Source organism: Ranitomeya variabilis, chromosome 2 (assembly GCF_051348905.1).
Source record: "Ranitomeya variabilis isolate aRanVar5 chromosome 2, aRanVar5.hap1, whole genome shotgun sequence".
NCBI classification, from domain to species: domain Eukaryota; kingdom Metazoa; phylum Chordata; class Amphibia; order Anura; family Dendrobatidae; genus Ranitomeya; species Ranitomeya variabilis.
In genome coordinates this window covers 223,866,779-223,889,341 of record NC_135233.1, presented here as the reverse complement: position 1 = coordinate 223,889,341, position 22,563 = coordinate 223,866,779, and the positions used below count along the sequence as shown (strand labels likewise).

General features: G+C 47.6%; 1 protein-coding gene across 1 annotated transcript; it reads right to left on the bottom strand.

Moving 5' to 3' along the window:
* Positions 1 to 1,518: 1,518 nt before the first annotated feature.
* LOC143805023 (protein FAM3A-like) lies at positions 1,519 to 20,794 on the bottom strand. The gene is made up of 10 exons (XM_077283761.1): positions 20,663 to 20,794; positions 14,419 to 14,495; positions 13,915 to 14,025; positions 13,797 to 13,820; positions 12,729 to 12,852; positions 11,913 to 11,971; positions 11,697 to 11,747; positions 3,886 to 3,970; positions 3,650 to 3,776; positions 1,519 to 2,671 (listed from the first exon to the last, which is right to left on the bottom strand). Exons 2-10 carry the CDS (start codon positions 14,429 to 14,431, stop codon positions 2,573 to 2,575), a joined length of 693 nt encoding a protein of 230 aa, XP_077139876.1. The 5' UTR covers positions 14,432 to 14,495; positions 20,663 to 20,794; the 3' UTR covers positions 1,519 to 2,572.
* Positions 20,795 to 22,563: the final 1,769 nt, after the last annotated feature.

Here is a 22,563-nt window from a genome sequence, read left to right as displayed (position 1 = left end):
CTCCAGCATTTTCACCAGCAATGTCGCCTGTATATTTCCTATACCTTATAATAACGATGCTGCTCCATGGAAACTATACGGGCTACAGAAAATCTATACACATTTTTGAAATCAGGACAAAAAGATGATTCAGAAAAGTACAAAGTCACCTGCAATGATTAAAAAAAAAAATTTTTTTTGTAATCTGTGTCAGTCAGCCCCAAGAACCACCTCCTGCCTACCGGCACTCATAGCTCTTCTTTTGCTTAGCTTGCCAGGCCCGATGGCACACGTGTACCACGCTGCAACAATGACGTCACGCCATGCCAGGTAATCAAAAGGAGATCTGCAGATGCTGGAAGGTAAGAGGCGGCTCTCCGGGCTCCTGCCCAGTGGACACAGATTAGCGAGCTGGACTGGGTCGTAACAATCATTTTGCACCAACACTAGTGGTGACCTATTCCTCTTAAAATGGGGAAAAAAAAGTAGCTACTTGTCTCAGGGCAGAAAAAGGGAACCCAAATTCTGGATGAATCCCTGATCATGTTATTGTCAATTTAATTCTTAGCAGGCTATAGCCTAAGTGGCTACAATATGTAGACATAAGGCTGCCCATACAAGCAAAAGAAAAGTTGGCCAAAATGGCAGGCTGCTAAAGAAAATTGTGAGCGAGTGATCTGCAGTAGGAAGTCATTTAGGGTATCTGGGGATATATGAAAATTCACTGGTAAAGTGTTGGAGGAGTACTGTTTATTATGCTTAAGCCTTGAAAACAAATGTATATGTAACATGATCCATTTTGTTATTAATAAACGAATTTAAAAAAAAAAAAGTGTTGGAGGAGAGTTACTTTCACAGAGGATATTACCTTCAGTGTTTTGAAGCTCAGAAGTTTGCTCCAGCACAAGTGTTGAGAGGGGTTAATCGGATATTTTAAGGGCTGGGTTTTTGTGGAGAACCATAGAGCGGGTGGAGGTTGTCCACCTTATCTCCACCCCAGGGAGTGGTCTGGGGTTTAAATAGTCTCCCTCCTGAGACAGTCGGTGTTCAGTGTGTCTGGAGACGGCAGCTCCTGAGAAGTGGTTTTCTGGTTGTTATATCCTGAGCGGGCGGATCCCTGCAGCTGCAGAGACTGAATACCATTTTATTTCGTTTTCCTCCTTTGCCCGAAGGACCGCGTTTATATTCACTTCGCACTGGTTTATGCTGCATGTATAATAAACAAGCGGACAATTTAAAGAGACAGTGTACCTGTGTCTACCTCCGAGTGCAGCCGATCTACCACAACACACAACTATACATCGTAAGTGAATAAATCCACCTATTATACTTATTTTTAGGTCATCAAAACTGATGATCAACAATAAATGAGTTTTCGTGTTGTTCTTTTTTTTCGTCAGCAGTAACTAATTGCCAAGTAATTAGCAAATGATGACGATGATAATTGACACATGCAAATGTGCCATTGAGTAATTCGAGCTTGGGGACTAGAGAAGCGCGAGTACAGGAACCATATAAATGAAGACACGAACTCCTGTGTAAGAAAAAATTCAATTTACTGGAAAGTAGACCTGACATAGTTGTGTTAAATCCTCTGTTAAAAAAAAAATATCGTGAAGAAAGCATGGCTGTGCCTTCTCCTTCTGTCTGTCTCATCCACTCTCACAGTCACGCATCCATTCCCGATAGAAGACATTTGTCTTACACAAGAGCAGCCATACACCACTCCCTCTGAATCACGCCATATATATGAAGCCTATGGGACCTCACCCGACATCCTGGGTCATGGTGAGAGACTACTTTTTGGTGTAAAAGGAAAAAAAAAATAAAAATAAAAAAATCACCGCAACTTAACACTTCCCCCCCCAAAAAAAACTGTTCAATATTAAAATAAATTATTTCAGGGCAGGTTATATCCTGCGCTGTGACTGACCTATTAACATAGTGATAAGTGATCAGATCCGGTCCGCTCTGCCCAGTAGAGAATCCGCGGCTCCTGATTGTATAGGACATGGGGGAGTGCGGCTCGGATTCAGACCAACGTGGACGTCTTGAAATGCGGAACCATTTCAGTCCTAATCTCCCCCACCTAGAATGGCTTTAGATTACCCTGAGGCACGTTCTTGCTATCTGTCCATGCACGTCCGGGTGAAGAATATCTGGAACACGTGTTGTGCTTGCAGATTTTTTTTTTTAGCCCTAATGTTCAACTCCTGTTGCTCATGCAATGATACGATGGAGACATGCTTAAAAATGTACAATGATATTTTGCAGCTTTCCAGTGCCGCCTCTTGATTAGAGCGAGGTTGGTAGATTTGGTAGTCATTTTTCTTTTTTTTTTTTTTCTTTTTTATGCCATGTAATAAACCTGACTAACAGTCCGCTCCTCTCCGCTGTCAGTTTACTAAGTTCATCCAAATGCACTGGGAGAGGATGGATACGGGCCTGGCAGTAATGTCCGGATGAGGGGCACTTACTGTCAGTAGCCAATGGCCAGCGAGTCAGAAACAAAAAAGGGGACAAATCAGAGAAGATCCAGTCCATCACCAGTGCACTCGCAGTTCTGCTTAGGTGGGCCGTCTTCACCGTTCCTTTACTCAACTTCTAGTGTTCGAGGGGGAACGCAGCCCTCCAACTCCACGGCTTCAGGCCATCCTTCATACTTGTTACTGCTTTTACTGTTCTTTATTAGCTAGGAAATACGGAGACATCTATTAGTACTGCACAGACTAGCGCACATATGAACGTCCTGCACTTACACGATTCACCTCTTGAGAGGTGCAGACCTAGGGGCCGCATCCAGCCTGCAATGTTATTCCGTGTGCCCCCAGGCATCCGGTCACTGACATGCTTGCTGCTATCTGGAGCGGGATCATGTGTATTTTCCATGTTAATGAGGAGAGGAGAGGGCATAGGACGCACTTTGTGATCGTTACCATTAGTGATGAGTGTATGTGCTCGAATAAGGTATTATCTGAGCATGCTCAAGTACAAACTGAGTGACTTCGGAGTGCTTGAATAATATGTTTGAGCCCCCGCAACTGTTCGACAGCCGCAAAACATGCATGATTTCCTGTTTGTTAGGCAATCCCTGCATGTGTTGCAGCTGTCGAATAGTTGGGGGTACTCAAACATATTATTTGACTACGCCGAAGTCACTCAGTTAGCATACGAGCATGATAAGATAACACCTTATCCCAGCACATTCACTCATTAATTACCATATATTGGTAAAATGGGGGTCTGCGGACCCAATAATGAATAGATGGGGTGGTACTGCCCATGCGCCGTGCTACCTTCAATACAGTGTTATGAGAGCAGTGAAACACATTTACTATAAGAGAGACACGTATATGCAGAATCTGTACCCTTATCAGGTGCAAACAGCTTAGAACAAGGACCCCCATTCTTCAGATACCACTCCCACCTATCAAATATTTATGGCACAAACTTTTAACATGCCATAAATGTCTCAGAAGGTAATATAAAACTATTTAAAATTGAGAGTCCTCAGTGGTTGATACCTTTTAATGGCCAACTGAAAAGATGGTAACAAATTGCAAGCTTTCGAGACTACTCAGGTCTCTTCATCAGGCATAGACTAATACAAATTATTTTTTTTGTTATATACAGGAATATTAATAATATATGAAAAGTGACAGAACTATACCTGCTCAAATGGAGATTTATCCTGAACCCCTTTTGCTCCCACGAACACCCAGCTGTCTCTGAATGCTACCTCCTTGGCTGAAGAGCTGCCCAGTTCGATGAACATCTTTCTGGCATCCTCATTCATTCTTGAAGGGGAGACAGAACCAAGGAACGGGTCACGCTACACTAAAATTAGCTTTGGGGGGGGGGGGGGGGGGGAAATCCCCACAAATTTGAAAAAAAATTGTAACTTACTTTGTGGCTGGATCATCGTAAGAAGCTAAAATCATCAAGGTTCCTTCATGGATGGGCCGCAGGAAATTGAGAAGCTCAGACACGTCTGAAGACAAAAAACACGACACATAGTGACTAGGCGGGGTACATGTATAAAAACACATTTTCCACGTTACAGAAGTTTTGCTAGGTGATAGCGACAAGTTGTAGATTTTCTATTTTACCATATAATGTACTGGAAAAAAAAAATAAAAAAATCAAGTGGCATGAAATAAACAGCAATTCCGCCATAATTATCACGATACTCTAAAAACTGATCTAGTAACAATTCTTCAGGTCTTAACGATTATACCAAACTGAAGACTTTTTATATATATTTTAGTTTAAAAAACAAACAAACAGGGATTTGTGTGTACTCCCTGTAAAATCCTGTTCTCTGAGCCAGTCATTGGGGGACAAAGGACCGTGGGTGTATGCTGCTGCCACTAGGAGGCTGACACTAAGTGAATACTAAAAAAAAGGGTTAGCTCCTCCTCTGCAGTATACACCACCCACTGGCTCCGGACGGAACCAGTTCAGTGACCAAGCAGTAGGAGATTAACAAAAATTAATAGTAGATACAACATGTCAAACTGTAAAACCAACATAGGCAACAGGCCAAAAAGGGTGGGGGCTGAGTCCCCCAATGAGCGGCTCAGAGAAAAGGATTTTACAGTGAGTACAAAAAATCCCTGTTTCTGCTTCGCCACATTGGGGGACACCGGACCATGTTACTTCCCAAAGCAGTCCCTGGGTGGGAAGTAACATCATAACAGAGCAAACTCCCGGCACCTGCTATCTAAAGGTGCGTTACTGCTACTTGCAAAATTCGTCTACCCAGGTACGCATCTGCGGATGCCTGAGTATGGACATCATAATGCTTTGAGAAAGTGTGCAGGCTAGACCAGGTCGCAGCTTTGCAAACCTGCTCTGCAGACGCTTGATGCCGAATGGCCCATGAAGCACCCACCGACTGAGTGGAGTGTGCCTTAATCCCCACTGGAATCGGCTTGCCTCTGACGCGATAATCTTCTTGAATAGCTGACCAAATCCATCTGGCTATAGTCGACTTAGAAGCGGCCAATCCCTTCCGGTGTCCCGCTGGGAACACCAACAGGGCATCTGTCTGGTGAAAGGATGCCGTCCTAGACACGTACTTTGAGAGCCCTCAAAAGATCCAAGGAGTGAAGAGACTTCTCCACACGGTGAGCCGGGGCAGGACAAAACGGAGGAAGCACAATATCCTCCTTAAGGTGGAAGGAAGACACAACCTTTGGAAGAAAGGGAGGGGATGGCCTGAGGACCACTTTGTCTCGGTGGAATGTGAGAAAAGGAGCTTGACAGGAAAAAGCAGCCAACTCCGAGACTCTTCTGATCGAAGTAATCGCGACAAGGAAGGCAACCTCCCATGAGATGAGAGATAGAGAGATGTCCTGCAACAGCTCAAAGGGAGATTCCTGCAGGACACCTAGGACCAGATTAAGGTACCAAGGCTCTAGAGGTGCTCTATAAGGAGGTACCACATGGGAGACTCCCTGAAAGAACGCTCTCACCAGGGGTTTGGAAGCAATCTTACGCTGGAAAAGGACGGGCAAGGCCGAGACCTGCCTCTTTCGGGAGCTCGGTGATAGCCCCAAGTCCAGACCGGATTGAAGAAATTCCAAGATAGTGGGAATGTTGAAAACCAGTGGAGGGCGACCTCTGCTTATGCACCTTTCAAAAAAGATTTTCCAGGTCCGATGATAGATGCACAATGACACCGGCTTTCGAGCATTGATCAAGGTGGAAACAACTTGGCGGGAAAAACCCGCTTGGGTCAGAACCCGGGATTCAACGGCCAAGACGTCAAACACAGGGCCCCTGAGTTCTGGTGGTAAATTGTACCCTGAGAAAGCAGATCCGGACGATCTGGTAGTCACCAAGGAATGTCTGTGATAAGTTGGACGAGCTCCGCGTACCACGCTCGGCGAGGCCAGTCCAGAGCAATGAGGATCACCGGCACCCTCTCCGCCTTGATCTCTCGGATGACCTTCGGAAGCAAGGGCAAGGGAGGAAGCAGGTAAGGAAAACGAAAGTGACTCCAGGGAAGGAACAGCGCATCCACCCCGACTGCTCTTGGGTCCCGGGACTGGGCCACAACCTGAGGTACCTTGGCATTGAACCAGGAAGCCATCAGGTCTACGTCCGGAGTACCCCAATGAAGGAAGTTCTGCTGGAAAATGTCTTGATGGAGAGACCACTCTCCTGAGGCAAGGCCTTGACGGCTTAGGAAAGCTGCGGCCCAGTTTTCCACCCCTGGAATGTGAACGGCTGATATGACAGAGTTGTTCCTTTCGGCCCAGCAAAGAATGTGTTCCACCTCTCACATTTCAGCCCTGCTGCGGGTGCCCCCCTGATGATTTATATATGCCACAGCCGTGGCATTGACTGACTGTATACAGATGGGATGGCCTGCTAGGAGATGATGGAACCGCTGCAGGGACAGCCAAATCACACGGATCTCCACAACATTGATGGGAAGGCCAGACTCCTGAGGAGACCAGCTCCCCTGGGCAGTGTGATGACAAAAAAAACGGCTCCCCAGTCGAGGCTGGCATCGGTAGTGACCACCAGCCAATGGACTGGACGGAAGGAATTCCCTTGGAGGGAGGTCCGGAGCGTCCACCACTGGAGTGCCTGTTTGACCCGAGGGGGTCAGTCGACATGGTTGATAGAGGGAAAATGGACTCTTGTCCCATGCGTCCAACAGTGCGTGCTGTAGGGGACGAAGATGCAGTTGCGCAAACTGAATTGCTTCCATTGCGGCTACCATCTTCCCAAGAATCCTCATGCCGAAACGGATGGAACAAGGAGACTGTTGACAGAGCTTCCAGACCCCTTGTTGATGAGCTAGGACCTTGTCCCGAGGGAGAATCAGCAACCCTCGGGAAGTGTCCAGAGTCATGCCCAGGAAAGAGATCTGCTGAGCTAGAATGGGAGAAGACTTTTTCAGGTTGATTAACCAGCCCAGCCAAGAAACAGTATCCAAAGAAATGCGGATGCACTCCTTGTAGGCTTGGAAAGATGAGCCTTTGACCAGTATTTAGTCTAAATAGGGGAGGACGACTAGGCCCCGAGAGAGTGTAAGATGGCCATGACAGCCGCCATGACCTTTGTGAAGATTCTGGGGGTGGTGGCGAGGCCGAAGGGCAAGGCCGTGAACTGAAAATGTTCTCCGTGAACAGAGAAGCGAAGGAACCTTTGGTGAGGAGGGAAGATTGGAATGTGAAGACACTCATCCCGAATGTCGATGGAGGCTAGGAACTCGTCTTGCTCCATCGAGGCGATGACAGAACAAAGGGACTCCATCCTGAAATGCCAGAGTCTGACAAATCTGTTTAAGGCTATGTGCACACGTAGGAAATGTAGTGCAGAATTTTCTGCATCTCCTGGCAGAAAACGCAGGTGCAGATTTGATGCAGTTTCTGTGCAGTTTCTATGCAGCTTCTGTGCAGTTTTTACCAGTGCAGATTCTTATCATGGAGGGGGTGCAGAAACGCTGCAGAACTGCACAAAAGAAGCGACATGCACTTCTTTGAAATCTGCAGCGTTTCTGCGCAGATTTTTCTGCACCATGTGCACAGCTTTTTTTTTTTTCACATTGATTTACATTGTACTGTAAAATCACAGTGCAGTTCTGCAGCAGAAAAATCTGCTGCAGTTCTGCACCAATTGTGCACTAAATCTGCATCGTGTAAAAACTTTAGATCCAGGAAGGGTCTGACTGCACCATCCTTCTTGGGAACCGTGAACAGATTTGAATAAAATCCTTGCAACCTTTCGTTCTCTGGGACCGGGGTAATAACCCCGTCTTGGCGGAGTGACTCAACGGCCTGGAAAAAGGCCTGAGTCCGTGTTACCGCTTTGGGAGGCCGAGAGGCAAAAAAACGGGTTGGGGTGGTGGTGGTGGGGAATTCTATTTTGTATCCGGAGGACACCAGATCCCTGTCCCACTCGTCGTGACCTCCTGCGAGCCAGATATGGCGAAACAGGAGTAGGCGGCCGCCTACTCTGCTGGTGTCATCGGACAGTGTTGCAAGTCATTTATTTGACGATCTTTAAGGATCTAGATCTGGACTGCATGTGGCGGCCCTTCCACGAGCGGTTGGGCTTGTACGATGTCTGTGGACTCCTGTACCTGACAACGGGAACACGCCATAGAGGACCACTCTTAATTTATGCGAAAGGACCGAAAACGAGTCTGCAGCTGTCGGCGGATCAGTCGCCTAATTCTCTGCTGGGGAAGGAATTTACTCTTCCAGCCTGTAGTATCCAAAATCATTTGGTCCAACGTTCCTCCGAATAAGCGACCGCTGAGATAGGGAAGGGACGTTAAGGACGTTTTAGATGCAGACTCCGGTCGCCAGTTCCTCAGGCATAAGCGCCCTTCAAATCGCTACTGCATTTGAAGCTGTAAGTGCAGAGCAATGAGCCGCGTCCAAGGAAGCATTTACTAAATAATCACCGGACAAAGAAATTTGATTGGCCAACTCCGCTATCTTGGAGGGGAGATCACTCTTCTGTATGGCCTTATGCAGGGAATCTGCCCAGTAAGCCACTGCTTTGACTACCTAGGTCGCTGCAAAGGAGGGAAAGAGTGCTGAGCCTGATGCCTCAAAAACTGAACGGGCGAGGCTGTCAATCAGACGATCTGTGGGATCTTTAATGGAGGATCCGTCCGGCAGGGACAGAAGAGTCTTGGAGGACAAACTGGATACAGGAGGATCCACTGGATGGGATTCTGTCCACTGTTTGTGGAGGTCAGGAGAGAAGGGATATTTGGTCTCCAGACATTGCTGACCTGCAAAGCGTTTGTCCGGACGCTCCCTATGTTGCCGAACTATGTCCTGGAACTCAGGGTGATCGGCAAACACCATATGAGGATGTTTGGTCCTTTTAAAAGGACACTGCAGTATCCGTGAGGGAAGTAGAAGGCTCTTCGTCGACCTGCAGTGACTGGTTGACGGCATCAATGAGACTATCCACTGTAGTCTGATAACCTGGCGACTCTAGGTCAAGGGGCCCATCAGATTCAGAATCAGAGTCATGATCGCTATAGGCGCCTGGAGAGGGAGAGCGAGAAGCGCAGCTAACGTACGCCGGAGGGCCCGGGGAACTAGCTATGTAGTCGCTTCCTTGATGCCTGTTTGTGTCTTAAGCGAGAATGGCCCCTGCAGGCCGATGGTTCCCCTGATGTAGGAGAATTCTCTGAGACAGACAGATTAGAGGTCCTGCTCCTGGAGGGATCATAAAGGGACTCAATCACCTTAGTCAAAGAAGACATAGATTGCGATAGTGACAAGGCCCACTCAGCGGGACTGGTCACTGTGGGTTCGGTAGCGGTGGGGGGCTCCGGAGCGTATTTAGGGTCGCAAGCACGACAGAGTGGAGCAGTATGCCCACTTGGTAGCGCAGCCTGACCGGAGGTGCAAGAAGTGAAAAACACTGTTTTAGATGACTTTTTGGAGGTTTTAGATATAGACATGCTGTATCCCTGTTAACCACCAAAATACTCCAGGGGAGGCTAAGTGTGGCTGAAAAGTCAGCAGAGCACTTTGTGTGCTGCTGTAAGGGAGGCAGAGTACCGAGTGTGGCTGTAAAAACAGTAGAGCACTTTGTGTGCGGCTGAGAAAAGGGGACCTGCGGGCAGTGTGACAGAGCAATTACCCAGGTCATGTGCCCCTGCATCCCCAGCGGTCTTGTAGCGGCAGTGCGGTGTTCCTCCATCCTTAGGGGGGCTGAAGATGGCCCCCGAGATTAGGAAGGGCACTTCTCGCAGGGTACGAGAAGCGCCTCAGGCGTGAGGTGTGCTGTGGGCGGAGTTTTCGGCCTGAGGCCAAGTCGAGGCTGAAGCCGGGGACAAAATTAGCGGTGCCTGGCTGAGGAGAACCGGCCGGGCCCGCTGAGGAGCCCCCTCGCTGAAAATCACTGTCGAAGCCTGGGAGCATCGAGGAGCAGAGCTGCTGCTCTGCTGGAAGTCAGTAATGCGAGGGGAACGGGGCAGGAACCCTCGATCCACCATTCCCTTTGACCGTCTAGCTCCATGCAGCACCGCTGTTCATTCAGTGGACGCCATTCACCGGACGCCATGGGGAGGGAGCCTCTGTGTATCCTAAGGGTTTGCTCCCCTAGGATGGAACAGGGCTGTGTCCGGCTGTGGCCTGGCTCAGATGGGGCTACATGGAGGCGACACTCCATGTTCCCGTCTGTTGCTGGTGCGGGGAGATCGGTGCCCTGAAGGGAACTGTCGCCTCTAAAATAGCTCAGGCCTGGCATCCAACGTCACAGGAGAGGGTACGGGGAGGCGACACTCGCCGTGCTCAACTGTTGATGTTTGGGGGAGATCAGCCCCTTGAAAGGATCCGTTGCCCCAGTCTTCCTATTGCGCAAAAAGGTTTAAAAAAAAAAAAAAAAGTATGGTCTGAATGGCAGACCCATGTGTCTCCTACGGACACTAAGCATGAACTGGTTCTGTCCGGAGCCAGCAGGGGTGTATACTCCAGAGGAGGAGCTAACCATTTTTTTTGTATCACTTAGTGTCAGCCTCCTAGTGGCAGCAGCATACACCCACGGTCTGTGTCCCCCAAAAGTGGCGGAGGAGAAATGTTTTTTTTTTTCCGCTCGACTTTCTGAGATTTGAAGAAAAAAAGACATTTCACACTACAGGCTGCACTAACCGAAAATGAAGATCATTGATCCAATACTATAAAGAAGTGGTTTTATTCCACGACGCATTTCCACCTCGGACTGGTGTCTTTTTCCTGTGTAAGAACCAACTGTACCAAGATTTGTATCTTTGTTTTTCGTCATGGACCGGTACGAGGGCTCATTTTTTGACCTTTCAAGCCTTAGATTTTACTCATACCATATTGGGGTATATAGGTAGTTTCGACAATTTTTTTGGGGGTGTGGACAATGTGGGGGAAAGTGAGACTACCAAAAAAAATGACAGTTAATTTTTCCATTTCAGCAGTCACCTTACAGGATGAATATTTTCACATCTTATTCATGCAGACAATTAACCTATTTTGTATCGCTGCGAGGGTATTTTTTTAATTTTTTCTTTTACATTTCGCTATTTAGATTTGGGGAAAAAAAAAAGAGATTTAAACCATTCTGTTCTTGTTTTATACATTTTTAATCATTCCCCTGTGACGGCTCAATCACGTATACAATTCACATCTCCTATGACGTCCAAGCAAGAGACTGGGCTTCAGAGGAATCCTAACATGGCAGACACAGGGGTTTTCAGTACGACCCCAGCTGGCATGGCATGAGATTGACACCCTGTGATCGGGGCTGAGAAATAATGGCTGCCAGGTTGGTTGCACTTTAAATGCAGTTGCCACAGCAGGATTTGGGTTGAGCTGATGTGATCGGGGCTAGCTCAGACCGCATAAGATACTGTCGAGAGCCGGGCTCAACACCACTGTGCCCGCTCCATACAGTGACGGCACACAGCAGCTGTACATCTTCTGTGCCAGCTGTTAAATGGGTTCTCCCATCTCACTAGGTGCTGGCATATTGTTTGGAAAGGACACTAGGAATCCAGCGTCTGAAGCCCTGCGCATGATGGGGTCTCAGAAAATACGTCACCACAGCCACTGCCTTATAATGGGGTTCGTTAGGCCCCACCATGAGATGCTAGCAGAACTTTTTATCCTGTTAAATATGATAGAGTTAAAATAAAAGAAAAAAACAACTCTAAAAGCAGATGTTGGCACAGCCCAGCCCTGCTGCTCATAGGAACTCACCTCCGTCCCACATGTCAAACGTCTTGGCCTCTATCAGGTCTCCATTCACTCCTGGAATTCAGAATACAGATTTACATATAGACCATGACGGGGGAAGACTCAGAAATGCCCGCAGCTCCGCAATATCACCCAGGTACCTACAGATCTGCAGAACTAAACACTAAGACTACGGCGCGCTATCAGAACGATACATGATGGACATTTGGTGTCACTGACCATTAACAAGTGCGATGTTCAGCCCCCGGCCGACGTTGTTCTGGATGCTGCTCATCAACCTGGGACAGAAAAAAAACAAACAAACAAACAAGGATCACCCCCCAAAAAATTGTCCAATTACATTTATACCTTTATCTATATTGCAGTTTGTCATCGCCTTGCTATCGGCTCATGACTCAATGACAGGTCACAGATTAATGAGCTGATGGGATGCCTTGGCAGTAGGGGGTCTGTTGAAGGCCCCCATCACTACCGTCTTAGTGCTCTGTTAAGCCCAGCCAATTGCGGTGTTTTATAGGAGATTATCTTCTGCATATACCACAATATAATAACATTGCAGTGCACAGACAGAAAAAACAATCGTAGTTTTAAGTCCCATGGGAACAATAAAAAAAGAAGTAAAAAAAATAAAATTATTTTTAAATATATTAAATTCCCTCCATTTTCACAGTTTAAAAGTACAGGAATAATAAAAAAAAAAAAAAACATAGAAAGAATAAAAAGGAAACTTGGCTGGGGCATCAAGGGAATAAGGGTCCCGAATAGCAGCCTCTCCTCTAACTGGCCGTGTAGGTAGGAATTTGCCAGTAATCAGACCAGTCCTTCCCAGTGAGGTTACTGGTCATTAAAGGGGTACACACTAAGAAATCTGCCCTTGGCGGACTGACTTTCCCGGTCCCATCTTCCATGTGCATTGCTGTGCAGATATGGAGGCCTAGGGAGATGTCGCCTCCCGGGGTCTTCGCAGAGCGGACCCTGAGTTACCGCACATTTGGTAGGACGTGACCCAGAGTCTTGTGAGGATTTTGGACTCACATTTTATCTTCAAAGCAGATTTTCGGTCCAATGACGTTCGCTGCTCCGCTCACCACTCGGAAGGCAAAGTGCTTATCGGGGCAGGGCTGCGGTAATCCACATTTATATTTCTTGGGCCGCGGGTCTATGAGGAAACACAGACGGGAGGTCACAGACGGCCAGGGAAGAGGCAGCGACATGAACGCTTGATACGGCGAACAAGGAAAATGCGGAATCAGCTTTAAGGGTCATTTACGAAAGTGGTCAAGCAGCGGGTGAAAATAATCCTATCCATTTTCTAAAGGACCATACAACTTGGGGGCACAGAGGTGGCCCCAGCAATGAGAAGCTCCTTACAGTCACACAACATAGCATTTCCTCCAGTGGCCACTAGGAGGAGCTTGACTGCCTTAGCTGTATAAATCCATCAGCATTGAGCTCCCCCTAGTGGTGGGTTAAGGGAGTGGAGATAGGAGCTCTATAGGGCAGACATATCAATCAGATTTCTGGCGTAAATATATTGAAAAATAATAGTGATTTTTTTTTTCTCATTAGAAAAGCAGATTTTCTAAGCGGACTCAGTCTCCAGTTAGTGACACTAGTGAATGGAGGCTAATATGTTTTTAGCTGCAGCCCAACAGAGCAGAGGAGTAGAGCGGGTACACCGCCCCAGTGACCACAGCCCCCCGTTCTCTCCCGCCTCGAGAAGTCATTTGTGTCCGTTTCGTAAATGAGCCTTAGGTCTGCCCACTTCACCGGTGGAGGTGAGGAGCCATTCTTCATCCATGGGTGACGTGCCAGCTGTGCCCACGTGATGTGTAATGAGAGCATTCGGGAACACAGCTTAGATTAGTCACTAATCTCATGTGTTGGCACAAACCACAAGCACATGGCGGATCCTGGTATCGGCACCTCCGAGCACCGTATGGCAGGGAGGTGGCGATGCCGGAGATGCTGCACTGATGGCGCCATGAGACAGCGCCACGTGTGAGGTGATTGGTTAGTGGGATCATTAGTCAAGGTGCCCAGTTAGCAGAGGTTAGTACAAGTGTGCCCAGGCTGCATGGAGACCCTGGCACATATACTCACCAGCCGTACTCATCACATCCGAACCTGCAGATAATGAGCACAATTAAGACAACATGGCAAGAAAAGAAGACAGTGGGAGAATACACTGAGTGTGGCAGAGATCGGGGGCCGCACTTACCCCCCATGATCTGCTGTAATCGGGGGAAGCCGTTCTGTGTTCCCAGGATAATTCCAGCTAATATCCATGTCAGGCCCACGGTGAGGAGTACCACGATAATACGCACAGGACCTGCCGAATATAGAAAAGGCTCAGCAGGACCTAATCATGGGGCATTCCCACCTCACAGTGATGTCCTTCATTTAATGATTTCCCAAAAATGAAGGGGGCTGCAGTGCTGATCTACTGCTGCGGCCCGGTCACAGTCTTGTACCGCAACGCTCCTGGTGTGTGCTGTGCAGGGGAACTGCCGCAGAGCTCTGTGCAGGGCAACAAGGCTGGGGCAGCCCTCTGCACAGCAACTGGCCGGGCGCGGCTGTGCAAGGAAGAACTGTGCCGATTCAGTGACAGGACCCTCCATTCTTTGGATTCCTGCCTCCACCAATTAAAAAGTGATGGTATATCCTAGCCATAGGCCATCACTTTATGAGATGGGAACATACCGCTAAGAGTCAGCGAACTTACCTGCTAACCGCATAATTCAGAGAAGAAGCACAAGTGCTGCCCTGGTGCACTGGGCGTCCCTCGTCTCCTGGCCGTACCTGCAAAATAAAAAATACGTAACTGATAATGCACAGTGTGAAAGCAATGCAAAAATCAAGACGGACATATCTGCGCATACACTGTGAATGCGACTTTCTAACCTAATGGTCTGGTGGGATGAAAACAATCAAGGGGATAACAAGGGTGAAACATCTATTCCATCCAGAAGAAAACTTTTTGTAAAAAATAATTATATTATATATACATATACAGACAAACACAGCTCAAAAAAAATAAAGGGAACACCAAAATCCCACATCCTAGATATCATTGAATTAAATAGTCCAGTTACAAATCTTTATTCATTACATAGTGGAATATGTTGAGAACAATAAAACATAAAAATGATCAAAGTAAATCACAACTAATATCCCACGGAGGTCTGGAGTTGGAATGATGCTCAAAATCAAAGTGGAAAATGAAGTTACAAGCTGATCCAACTTAAGTGGAAATCCCTCAAGACAAGGAAATGATGCTCAGTAGTGTGTGTGGCCTCCACGTGCCTGTATAACCTCCCTACAATGCCTGGACATGCTCCTGATGAGGCGGCGGATGGTCTCCTGAGGGATCTCCTCCCAGACCTGGACTAAAGCATTCGTTAACTCCTGGACAGTCTGTGGTGCAACGTGACGTTGGTGGATGGTGCAAGACATGATGTCCCAGATGTGCTCAATCGGATTCATATCTGGGGAACAGGCGGGCCAGTCCATAGCTTCAATGCCTTCATCTTGCAGGAACTGCTGACACACTCCAGCCACATGAGGTCTGGCATTGTCCTGCATTAGGAGGAACCCAGGGCCAAACACACCAGCATATGGTCTCACAAGGTGTCTGAGGATTTCATCTTGGTACCTAATGGCAGTCAGGCTACCTCTGACAAGCACATGGAGGGCTGCTCACACCACTACTAGCCCACTGCCAAACTGGTCATGCTGGAGGATGTTGCAGGCAGCAGATCGCTCTCCACGGCGTCTCCAGACTCTGTCACATGTGCTCAGTGTGAACCTACTCTCATCTGTGAAAAGCACAGGAAGCCAATGTCAAATCTGCCAATCTTGGTGTTCTCTGGCAAATGCCAATCGTCCTGCACGGTGTAGGGCTATAAGCACAACACCCACTTGTGGACGTCGGGCCCTCATGGAGTCTGTTCCTGATAGTCTGAGCAGACACATTGTTGTCTACAGGCCACTAACATCTTTTTGCAGGGCTCTGGCACTGTTCCTCATTTGACAAAGGAGGAGGTTGTGGTCCTACTGCTGGGTTGTTGCCCTCTGCACATCTCCTGGTATCTGCTCCATGCTCTGAACACTGTGCTGACACAATTCCTCTTCTCGCCACAGCTCGCATTTATGTGCCATCCTGCATGAGCTGCACTACCTGAGCAACTCCTGTGGGTTGTAGACACCACATCATGCTACTCTACAGTACCTTTAGGGGTCATTTAGCAATGACAAAATGCAAAAGTGACAAAATGCAGAAGTGACCAAAACAGACAAAAAGGATGAGTACAGAGAAATGGTCTGTGGTCACCCCCTGCAGAACACTCCCTTATAGGGATTGTCTTGCTAACTGCCGATCATTTCTACCTGTTGTCTGTTCCATTTGCACAACAGCAGGAGAATGTGACTCACTATTGATGTTGCTTCATAACTGGACAGGATGATTTCCCATTAGTGTGACTGACTTGCAGTTATATTGTGTTTGAGTGTTTTATTAGCAATATATTATATATGATGAAATGGGTGTAGCAGGTCTTGTGGGAATGATTTGGTAACTTCACATTCTCCCACTAGGTGGCAGTGCTATTGCTCTTTAGGGACCTTGGTGGTCTAGTGGTCTGCCACGTGGCATTGTAACATGTCCTGATGGCCATACAGCAAGCCATCTCTCCCGACTCCCCCATACCCAATGACTGGTTCGGCTGAGAACTTATATGTTCCCAACTAGGAGAAAGGAAAAACCCGCCGTCAGACTGGTCTACTATCGGCTTCTCTCCCCTGAAAACAATCGGGCGTCAAAATTCTAAGTACCAGCTCCTCATCTCCCTCGTCATCTGTCAGGGAGAATCACAAACCCCCCATACACATCAGATCTTCCAGGCTTGCCACATCAACCGACTTTCATCTCATGTGCATGGGGCAGCCTTATGTGTGGCAATGACTTAATAACTTGATACCCAAGAAGCAGACTCGACCGCCTCCCCAAAAGAAAAAGTTACAGACTACAAATTAAATTTACACCCAAAATAAAACCAGATCAAAACCTTGAAAAAAAAAATTAATTTGCACCCAAAATAAATTCTGAGCTACTCTCCAGTCAAGAGCCAGGGCAAAGATCAGATATGTGGACCGATCACCAGGGCGTGGATGCAGCCCAGCCCCTCTCAATAAATCTCCGCACAATTCAGGCGGGCTATGTATCTCTGGCTGTGATCTGCTGTCTCCAAATCCCAGATCTGGTGACCTCCATGTGAGTGATATCAGCAGATCCGCCGGTACCCTGCACCCAAACACCCTGAATACATTTGCCCTAAAGCATTGATCTCCAACCTGTGGGTCCCCAGCTGTTGCAAAACTACAACCCCCAGCATGTCCTGATGGCCGAGCACTAGATCCCTTCGGTCACCTCAGCCAAGGATCACCCTGGCTGGTCCCAGCGCCCTCCGGTGTATGCAGTCTGGTCCGGTTTCAGACATGGTCTCTGTCACTCCCATTCACTAGAGTAGCCCCCCCCCCCATGTATCAGGCCAGAGGGCTGAATAAATACACAACTGGTCTCCAAAATGCTGGGAGTTGTAGTCTTCCAACAGTTGGAGTCATAACGTAATTCTTTTACTGAAAAGACAGACTCCACTTACCACTAGGCTCCCTGGAATAGCAGAAACGAGTGTGACTTACCTTCACCTGTAGGGAACAGCCCGATGTGGTGAGGGGGTGGGTCATCAGAGAGCGCGATTGTGATGTCAGCTTATGTACTGTATGTGACACATTGCCATAGGAAATCATGGCATATTAGAAAACTGCTTGTAACGCAATTCCATAACAGAGCCTTCACTACAGACACTCTGATTATAATAATAATAATATAAGCCATAGCGCTGCCGTCTGGGTGCGGCTCACAATGAGGCTTATAAGCCATAGCGCTGCCATCTGGGTGCCCTTCTTGTTTATGTGATAGTCACTTCCAGAAGAGTTGGCAAACAGTGACATGAGCTGTACTCGCCTGCTCTGCCCCCTGGATTCAGAACTGGACACTTTCGTCACAAAGACAAATGGAGTTCTGTTTTTTGGTTATCTGACCGCTAAGGACTGATTGGCTGCAGTGGTCCCATGAGGAATACCAGACATCACTGCTGCAGCCAGGAATAAGCACTGACTGGGAGACACAGAAGACCTATAGGAAACCAATTCTACGCTATAAGTGACCTCAGCCGAATCCTTCAAGAAGTTTCCCACCTGTGAGGACATTTATTTTTCCCAAAAGCATGTATTTTAGCCCTTAAAAAATATATTTTTTCCAATTGGGCTTCACTAAAAATTTGGCACCGTTTGGCTTTCACGGTCTGTTTCCTGGCACAATGAACTTTCATGTGGTCTGTGGTCATACATCATCTGAAAGGAGCTCACAAAAGACAGATAAAGGAAGAGTAACTAATCCGCAGCGGAATGCGCTCACTGATGGATCCTCAGTTTACTCATTCTGCAGCCAGCCACAGAGAGCAGGCAAATGGTGCAAACTTTATAATGGTACCCAATTGCAAAAGTGAGGGGTTTTCTTTCATTTTAAACCTAGATACATGCATTTAAGTAAAATTAAAAAGGATTTGTCCGCAAAAGGTAGAAAACCCCTTTAAGTGTTCCCTTAGTTTTGTGTGTGCAGTGTATACATCAAAACGGAGACCAAACACGTGATGAGTGCAGGGTGCTAGAAAGGTATGAGGCCGGCCTCACACTCAGCGTATGTAAATACGGTCCGTTTTTTACGGCCGTAATACACAGAAAAGTCCCCAAAATAGTGGTCCGTATGTCATCCGTAGGCAGGGTGTGTCAGCGTATTTTGCGCATGGCATCCTCCGTATGTAATCCGTATGGCATCCGTACTGCGATATTTTCTCGCAGGCTTGCAAAACCGACATCTAATGGATTCATGTGCTCAAATGTTTCTTAAAACATATATACAGTATATATATATATATATATATATGTCATTGAGACACATGTATATATATATTCTGTTTTTATATTTAATTCAGCGCGATATATGTGAAAATCATTTCTCCTTCCCAAACCCGACAGGATATGAGACATGGTTTACATACAGTAAACCATCTCATATCCCTTTTTTTTTTGCATATTCCACACTACTAATGTTAGTAGTGCGTATGTGCAAAATTTAAAAGTGAAAAGTTCCCACGCTTGAGTTCATATGAGGACATCCAGCAGAGGGCGCCTCACCGCAACTCAAGGTAACTGCAGGTCACCCAGCTTTCCTTTCAGTACCGGGGGTTTCAGGCACGAGCGAGTGCATTAGCACAGCTCCTGGCTGTAAAATGATTTAACCCCTTCAGATGGATTTACATCGTGGGACATAACGGAAGGTATGGAATATTGTTGTTTGTTTTTTTAACTTTGTTACAGAACGATGGTCTTCAGGTGGATTAAGAGTCTAATAAAATATTACAACAACATGTGTCTTTATTTCATTAAAATACTTTTTAATAATGTGTGTGTGTTTTATTAACCATTTAGTACTATTGGATTAATAATGGATAGGTGTCATAATTGACGCCTCTCCATTATTAATCTGGTATAATGTCACCTTACAATAGCAAGGTGACATTAACCCTTCATTACCCCATATCCCACCGCTACAGGGAGTGGGAAGAGAGTGGCCAAGTGCCAGAATAGGCGCATCTTCCAGATGTGCCTTTTCTGGGGTGGCTGGGGGCAGATGTTTGTAGCCAGGGGGGGGGCAATAACCATGGACCCTCTCCTGGCTATTAATATCTGCCCTCAGTCACTGGCTTTACCACTCTGGCGGAGAAAATTGCGTGGGAGCCCACGCCAATTTTTTCCGCAATTTAACCCTTTACTTTAGCAGCTACAGCGCCCACATTTTGCACATACACACTACTAACATTAGTAGTGTGGAATATGCAAAAAAAAAAGGGATATGAGATGGTTTACTGTATGTAAACCACGTCTCATATCCTGTCGGGTTTGTGCAGGAGAAATGAAAAGCCGGCAATTGAATTACCGGCTTTTCACTAACACCGCTGCGTATTTCTCGCAAGTCATACTGCTGGTCCGTGTGGAATCCGTATTTTTCTCGCCCCCATAGACTTTCATTAGCGATTTTTTTTGCGCAATACGCTGACAAACGCAGCATGCTGCGATTTTGTACGGCCGTACAAGACCGTATAATACGGATCAGTAAAATATGGCTGATAGGAGCTGGGCCATAGGGAATCATTGGACCGTGTGTTATGCGTATTTTACGGACGTAGTTTATGCGCTCATACGTCCGTAAAACTCACTAGTGTGACGCCGGCCTAAGACGGAAATTTACAGTTATTTGTCACCTTTTTATTAGTACATTACAAGAAAACTAGTCTGGAACGCCTGACAGGAGCAGTGCACATCCATAGCAGATCACTGAGATCAGCCCTGGTTACTAGGAAGCTCATCCATAGTAACCGGCCTCAGTTCAGCCCTGGTTGCTAGGAAACACATCCATGGCACCCAGTCTCAGAATTTATTTATTGCGCAGATCAGCTCTGGTTGCTAGGCACCTTATCTGTAGCAACTTGCCTCAAATCAGCCCAAGCCTAACTTACCACTAAACAATGGGAGCCCGCCACCATCAGCCCCCGTATACATAAGGTGGCGCCCCCTTTACCTACATCCTCACGCTGCAGACAGACCAGCAGTTTATTGCATGGAGGTATATGGTTGCTATGGTAACAGGCTGCACCACAATCTCTTCCTGAAAAATTCCCCAAACTTGATACAAAAGTTTTCCAACCACATACACTGCCCCGGACAAGTGTCAGCACATCCGTGCCGTCCTTGGCATGCTGGGACTTGTAGTACCACGACGGATTTTGGCCCCTCAGGACGGCACTACCGCAGTAACTGCATATAAGGCGCCTGTGCTTGACACTCACCTACGACCGCTAATGTCCCGCTATATCACGATATATCCCAGCAGCAGCTCCCACTGCTAACATATCCGGAAGTGTCAGCGACCCCGAGAAGAGGCGTGTACGAGCGTGCTCAGCATATGATTGGTGGAGAAGATCATGACTCGCCATTGATTGGCCGTTCATTTAACCAATGGCAAAGCGCGTCCTTGTTTCCCACTACGGAAACTGCGAGAGGTCAAGGTGAGATTTTTTTCTCTGCGGCCATATTGCTACACCCAAAATGCAAAACTTTTTTTTTTATTCTGCGCTCTTTGGATGGAGGTGAATTGAGGCCAGTTCCAGTGTTGTACTTTCCCTCAGTGTGATGTGAGAGGTGCATCGTCCACGTCATATAAGGAGATTTGTGCAGATTCATGAACTGAGCTCAGAACTATACAGAACTGCACAATGGCGAACGGGCTATGCAATGTCCAGAGAGCGCAAATCAGAGCGCAGTGCCGCGTGATAGCGCTGTGACCAGACCTCACCCAGGCAGAAATAGTGTGCCCGACTGGGGCCCACTCGTGTTCCCACACAGTGCACGTCATGCCCCGAAGATGTGCCCACAGCGCCGCCTTATACATAGTCTAATGTTCCCACACACAGTATGATGCCCCTCCCACACAGTATGATGCCCCCCAGTGACCCAACACACAGTATGATGTCCCACAGTGCCCCCTCCCACACACAGTATGATGCCCCCCAGTGCCCCCTCACACACAGTATGATGCCCCCCAGTGCCCCCACACACAGTATGATGTCCCACAGTGCCCCCTCCCACACACAGTATGATGTCCCACAGTGGCCCCTCCCACACACAGTATGACGCCCCACAGTGGCCCCTCCCACACACAGTATGACGTCCCACAGTGCCCCCACACACAGTATGATGTCCCACAGTGCCCCCTCCCACACACAGTATGACGCCCCACAGTGGCCCCTCCCACACACAGTATGACGTCCCACAGTGCCCCACACACACAGTACGATGCCCCCCAGTGCCCCCTCACACACAGTATGATGCCCCCCAGTGCCCCCACACACAGTATGATGCCCCACAGTGGCCCCTCCCACACACAGTATGATGTCCCACAGTGCCCCCTCCCACACACAGTATGAAGCCCCACAGTGCCCCCTCCCACACATAGCATGATGCTCCACAATGTCCCCTTCCACACACAGTATGAAGCCCCACTGTGCCCCCCACACAGTATGATGCCCCGCAGTGCCCCCATACAGTATAATGCTCCCACAGAGCCCCCTCCCACACACACAGTATGAAGCCCCACTGTGCCCCCCACACAGTATGATGCCCCGCAGTGCCCCCATACAGTATAATGCTCCCACAGAGCCCCCTCCCACACACAGTATGATTCCCCATAGTACCGTGTACCAATATGATGCCCTCACGGTGAGCCCCTGACACACATTGATGCACCCAGTGCCACCCACACTGTATGATGCCTGCATAGTGCCTCCCTTACACATTATGAAACCCTCATAGTGCCCCCTGGAAAATTATGACTCCACGGTGCCCCATTCTCCCCCAGTAGGATGCCCCTCCAGTCCACTGGCAAATAGAAAAAAAAACCTATCCTCCTTTCCACAATGAGTGGAGCAGATTTTCTGCTGTGTGCTATATATATATATATATATATATATATATATATATATATATATATATATATATATATATATATGCTTCAGACAGCACAGATGAAAGGTGAAGTGGGAGCCATTCTAAAGGCAAAGGTATAGTTTAAAAAGGGACAGGCTGGAGCTTAGAGGGAGGCATGTAATACTGCCAGTGTATGGTGTGGTCAGGAGAAACAGTCGCATGTGCCGGCTTTAGGTGGCCACATATGACCTATTTCCAAACATAT